This window comes from Austrofundulus limnaeus, unplaced genomic scaffold (assembly GCF_001266775.1).
Source record: "Austrofundulus limnaeus strain Quisiro unplaced genomic scaffold, Austrofundulus_limnaeus-1.0 Scaffold0, whole genome shotgun sequence".
In the NCBI taxonomy this organism is placed as follows: Eukaryota; Metazoa; Chordata; class Actinopteri; order Cyprinodontiformes; family Rivulidae; genus Austrofundulus; species Austrofundulus limnaeus.
Genome location: NW_013952402.1, coordinates 4,412,073 through 4,416,171, shown reverse-complemented (window position 1 = coordinate 4,416,171; position 4,099 = coordinate 4,412,073). Strand labels below are relative to the sequence as shown.

The 4,099-nt window shown below is 43.6% G+C and overlaps 1 protein-coding gene across 1 annotated transcript in view; it reads right to left on the bottom strand.

The window, feature by feature from the left end:
- loxl4 (lysyl oxidase-like 4) overlaps positions 1-3,097 on the bottom strand; it is a gene marked incomplete at its 5' end in the record, with an annotated part of 23,506 nt that extends 20,409 nt beyond the window's left edge. The window contains 4 exon segments of the mRNA XM_014024623.1: positions 475-689; positions 772-1,076; positions 1,843-2,172; positions 3,052-3,097. Of these exon segments, the coding sequence (XP_013880077.1) occupies positions 475-689; positions 772-1,076; positions 1,843-2,152 (830 nt within the window).
- Positions 3,098-4,099: the final 1,002 nt, after the last annotated feature.

Genomic DNA, 4,099 nt, shown 5'->3' with positions numbered 1-4,099 from the left:
TGTGTGTGTGTGTGTGTGTGTGTGTGTGTGTGTGTGTGTGTGTGTGTGTGTGTGTGTGTGTGTGTGTGTCTCTGAGAGCTGTGGGTGGAAGATAGCATCAGAGAGGAGAGAGCAGAGAAAAAGTGAGAGAAAAGCAATGAGGTGTGCAGAGGTGATTTGCCAGGAGAGAAGTGCAGAGAAAGGGCAACGAAGAGGGGGCAGGAATCTCTTTATCATCATCCTAAGGCTGAGAAAGGGGAGGTGTAAAACGGGGACAAGGGGAGAAGTGTCTGGGAGAAAAAAGATAAGCAATCCCTTTCCTCAAAGTAGTTTGAAACAAGATGCCACTGTTGTGCTTTTCGCTCCTCGGGATGGCTTTTTTATTCATTCAACAATACCATTGTTTGCACAGCAGGCTGCTCATCTCACAGTGCAGCGCCTGGTATTTTGTAATATAACAACTTGAAGTCAATAATGCGACTTGCATTGACTTACTTGTATGTTTTGACGTTGTGTTGAGCGGCCTCTGGAAAGCCAAGCATCCCACACACCACACGGCTGCTGTTCAGACTCCAACCCAGGTCGCACACCTGCCTCCATCTCCCAGCATGCTTCACTTCCACTACGCCCTCTGTGATAAGGCTCTTTTTCTTCGTAGCCATGAGGATGGGGCGAAGACGGACTTCTTCTATTTGCACCTTGCTGTGACCCTTTCAAAAGAGACACGGCGTACATGATCACATGCCTGTCTTGGAATAATGATAACAACGCAGCAGACATAAACAGCTGTACCTGGTAGTGGTGGGGTGGTCGATGGACTCTGGGAATCTCATACGGATGTCCATTGCCATAATACCCATATCCTGGATGCCTCTGGGTTGCGATGTTAGCCCCCCATTGAGGCGCATGGCTGACCAAAGGTCTGGCAGCAGTCGTGTGACCTCTGTTGGTGGGCTGATCCACCCGGTGCTCGGGTGTGCACACAATCCCCAAGTCTTCAGAGTGCTTGCAGTCATTCACCCCCCATCCATTGTGCTTGCAGTCTTTCAAGGACTTCTCTGAGCCGTCGCACCGTACGTTATCCATCCATATCGGTCCTTATGAAACAATAAATTCACAACTTTATTAATTACGAATTGTTCAGTGTGCATCTACCCAGCAGCTCAACTCACTTTGCTAAACGTCTAACACCCGACTTTTGTGGGCAGGCTGATTTAGGATTGTGCCCTAGCAGCGTGTTTAGCAGGAGAAACACCATACTTCACGAGATGGCGAGGCACTGTAGATCCTGCTCCCTAAATCTATTCAACCTTCGCTTTAATTTGGATTTAAAAGCAGCAGTAAAAAATGTCCATAAACCACCTGCAAGTGTTGCACAACTCTGGCAAACCAATGCAGTCATTATTCTCAAACAAACGCCCCCACCTTTTTTTTTTGCTCGTATATTTGCACCCCTGGTGGACCTTAACAAGACGTAGGTTCAAATCCCAAAGCAAGTTCTCTTTGTCTCTTTATGATGTTTGTTATTTTGGATGCCTTAATTAGTAGTGTTTGCATAAAGCTATGCAAGTGAGTCCGAAGCTCAAAACAATGTGGCAAGAAAGATTTTAAAGGATACCATTTGGGATAAAGGGATCTAATAGGACTTTCTACCACAGCTCAATATGTTTAGAAAGTGGGTCTTCTCATATTTAAGAAAAGGCACCAAGCAATACATTTAATAAAAGAAACCCCTCATTTTATCATTTTGAAATAATATTTTATATCACAAGGAAAAAAACTGAGGTATCTCAAAACTTGCTAAAATAAATGATCAGTTTGGCCTCTCTTGGCTTAATTTAGCAGTTTGGTGAACTTTCTCACCCGTTCCCTCTCCATACTTGGCGCTGTGAGCCCACGTCACGGCTCCTCGGAAGCCCAGCTCTCGGCACACCACGCCGACCAGCTTTATGTCCACCTCGTCGTCGCAGACGGTCCCCCAGGTGTTGTTGTGCAGCACCTCCACGCGCCCTTCGTTCGCTTCCCGCGCAAAGTTTCCCGCCAGTCGCACCTTGGAGGCCGGCGCCCGGGCCACCCTGCGCTGGGGGGTGCGCCGGGGCTCGGCGTGCGCGGTGCAGCTGAGGGACAGCAGCAGCAGAAGGAGGTGGGCGCTCAAGCGGAGGGAGCAGGTCATCCTGAGGGAGAAGAGGAGTCCTGGAGGTAGAGGTTGGTGACTCAGTTAGGCAGATTTGTCAAATTGCACCGTGAAGCTAATTATATTCAGCTAAGGGTGCAGAACTGACAGAAAAGTTACATATATTGACAAGCATTTCATTAATTTAAAAACTGTGAATAAAGTATATGAGAAACTTCTATAAAACAGACATTCACAGAGTTGTGTACACTTTCTTATGAAGAATTTAGCTCAGAGACAGATCTGTAACCTATCTGCAGACAATCAAGGACGGTAAGGATTTAGCTTCTGTTGCATTTCCACTTTTGGTTTGCGACACAGCTGCAGCCGGAGCCTCAGAAAGATGCCATCCACATCAAATCAAGACTTTTCACTCGTGTCAAACAAAGACGTATAATTAGAGCTCCAGCAGCGTGCTTTTGTGAGGCAATTTACTTGAATAAACATCCCTCGGGGCAAAACAACCAGACAGAAATATAAGAAGTGGTGCTGAACAAGTGCTGCAGCCAAACACAGTGGTGGAGAGAGTTGCTTAAAACTCAAACACACAGGAAGCCACAGGAAAAGACAGCACCCAAAATTTCCTAAATACAAGTGTGTGTGTGCTTGGAGGAGAAAATGACAAGTAAATAGGTTTTTGAGAGAAAACCTCAGAAAAACAGACTGATTGCTGATAAGAGTGTTAAAAGTTATCTCTTAACTAATTCCAGTAGTTATTGCTCAAAGACAAAAATAAAAGTTGTCAGAGCATCCTGTGGCTTTCATCCACCTGTTACACTCTGATTAACCTGCTGTCACAAACAAACAAATCCAATCAACTTTTTAAAAACAAGGCCCATTTAAGAGTTTATTCTTCGCTCTGAAATTTCTAATAAACGTGAAGGTGAAAGTTCACTCACCTGGCAGGCTGCTAATGTGGTGGATGTCGGTGGCGAGGAGAGAGAGTGAGCGTGTGAAGGAGTGTGTCTACTAAATGCTCTCCTTAGTCATTCCTCTCCTCCTCCCTCCTCCTCCACATATCCCTCCCTGCCTCCCTTTTTCCTTTCCTTTTTTTTCTCGCTGCCTCCCTCCTCTTTCTCTCTGGATTTCTTCCTTTCATGATAAAATGTGTAAAGGTGAAACTGTCTGCATTTTGTTTTATTTAAAGTCTGAAAACATCAGTGGTGGATCAGCCATGATTTAATTTTTTTATTGTATATCTGTGCTGACTTTTCTTTAGCTAAACATTTCTTTTTGTCATAACTAAAACAAATTAAACACATTTTAAACACTAAGACTGGTTAATTTCAGGATTTCTAAATACCCACACAGAAATTACTGTACACTTTAAGCACATTGTTTTTAAACCACATGTCCCTGTTTAGGACATTTTCAATTCATTTTTTTTTCAATTCAATTTTTTTTATTTCATTAAAAAATATACAATAAAAAAAACAAAGAAAATACAAAAATCAAAATAAAATGAAAGGTAGCAGAAAAAGAATAAGTCTTATAATGTCTGCCCCTTTTAAATTTGCACCTCTGCCCTAAAGATGGCTTCCACGACTGGCCCCTCAGCACATTACACAACTTTAGGTTAAACGTGTGTAAAAGTAACCTACAGGAAGGACTCTGCTTCCAGAATAGTTTCAAATGTTAAGTTACAAGTGTCTTAAAGAAGCTCCCTATACCACAGGGTAGATATTTCCTTGTTGAGATGGCCACAAACCACCAACTTAAAAATAGTCTGAGCTTCACCGTAGCTATGGTGAACRCGACTGATGAGAATATGCTCCACCACCCTGACCCAGGAGTATGTTGCAGTCATATATATCATTGTGGTGTGGGGAACATAAAGCTTTAAGTGATCAGAGCAGAGGGTAATTAAAACAGACCCGTCCAGCCAGGTCTTGATCTGACTAAGGCCTCAACCAGAAAACCTCTCTGCATCTTTCAAACTTGTTTGTT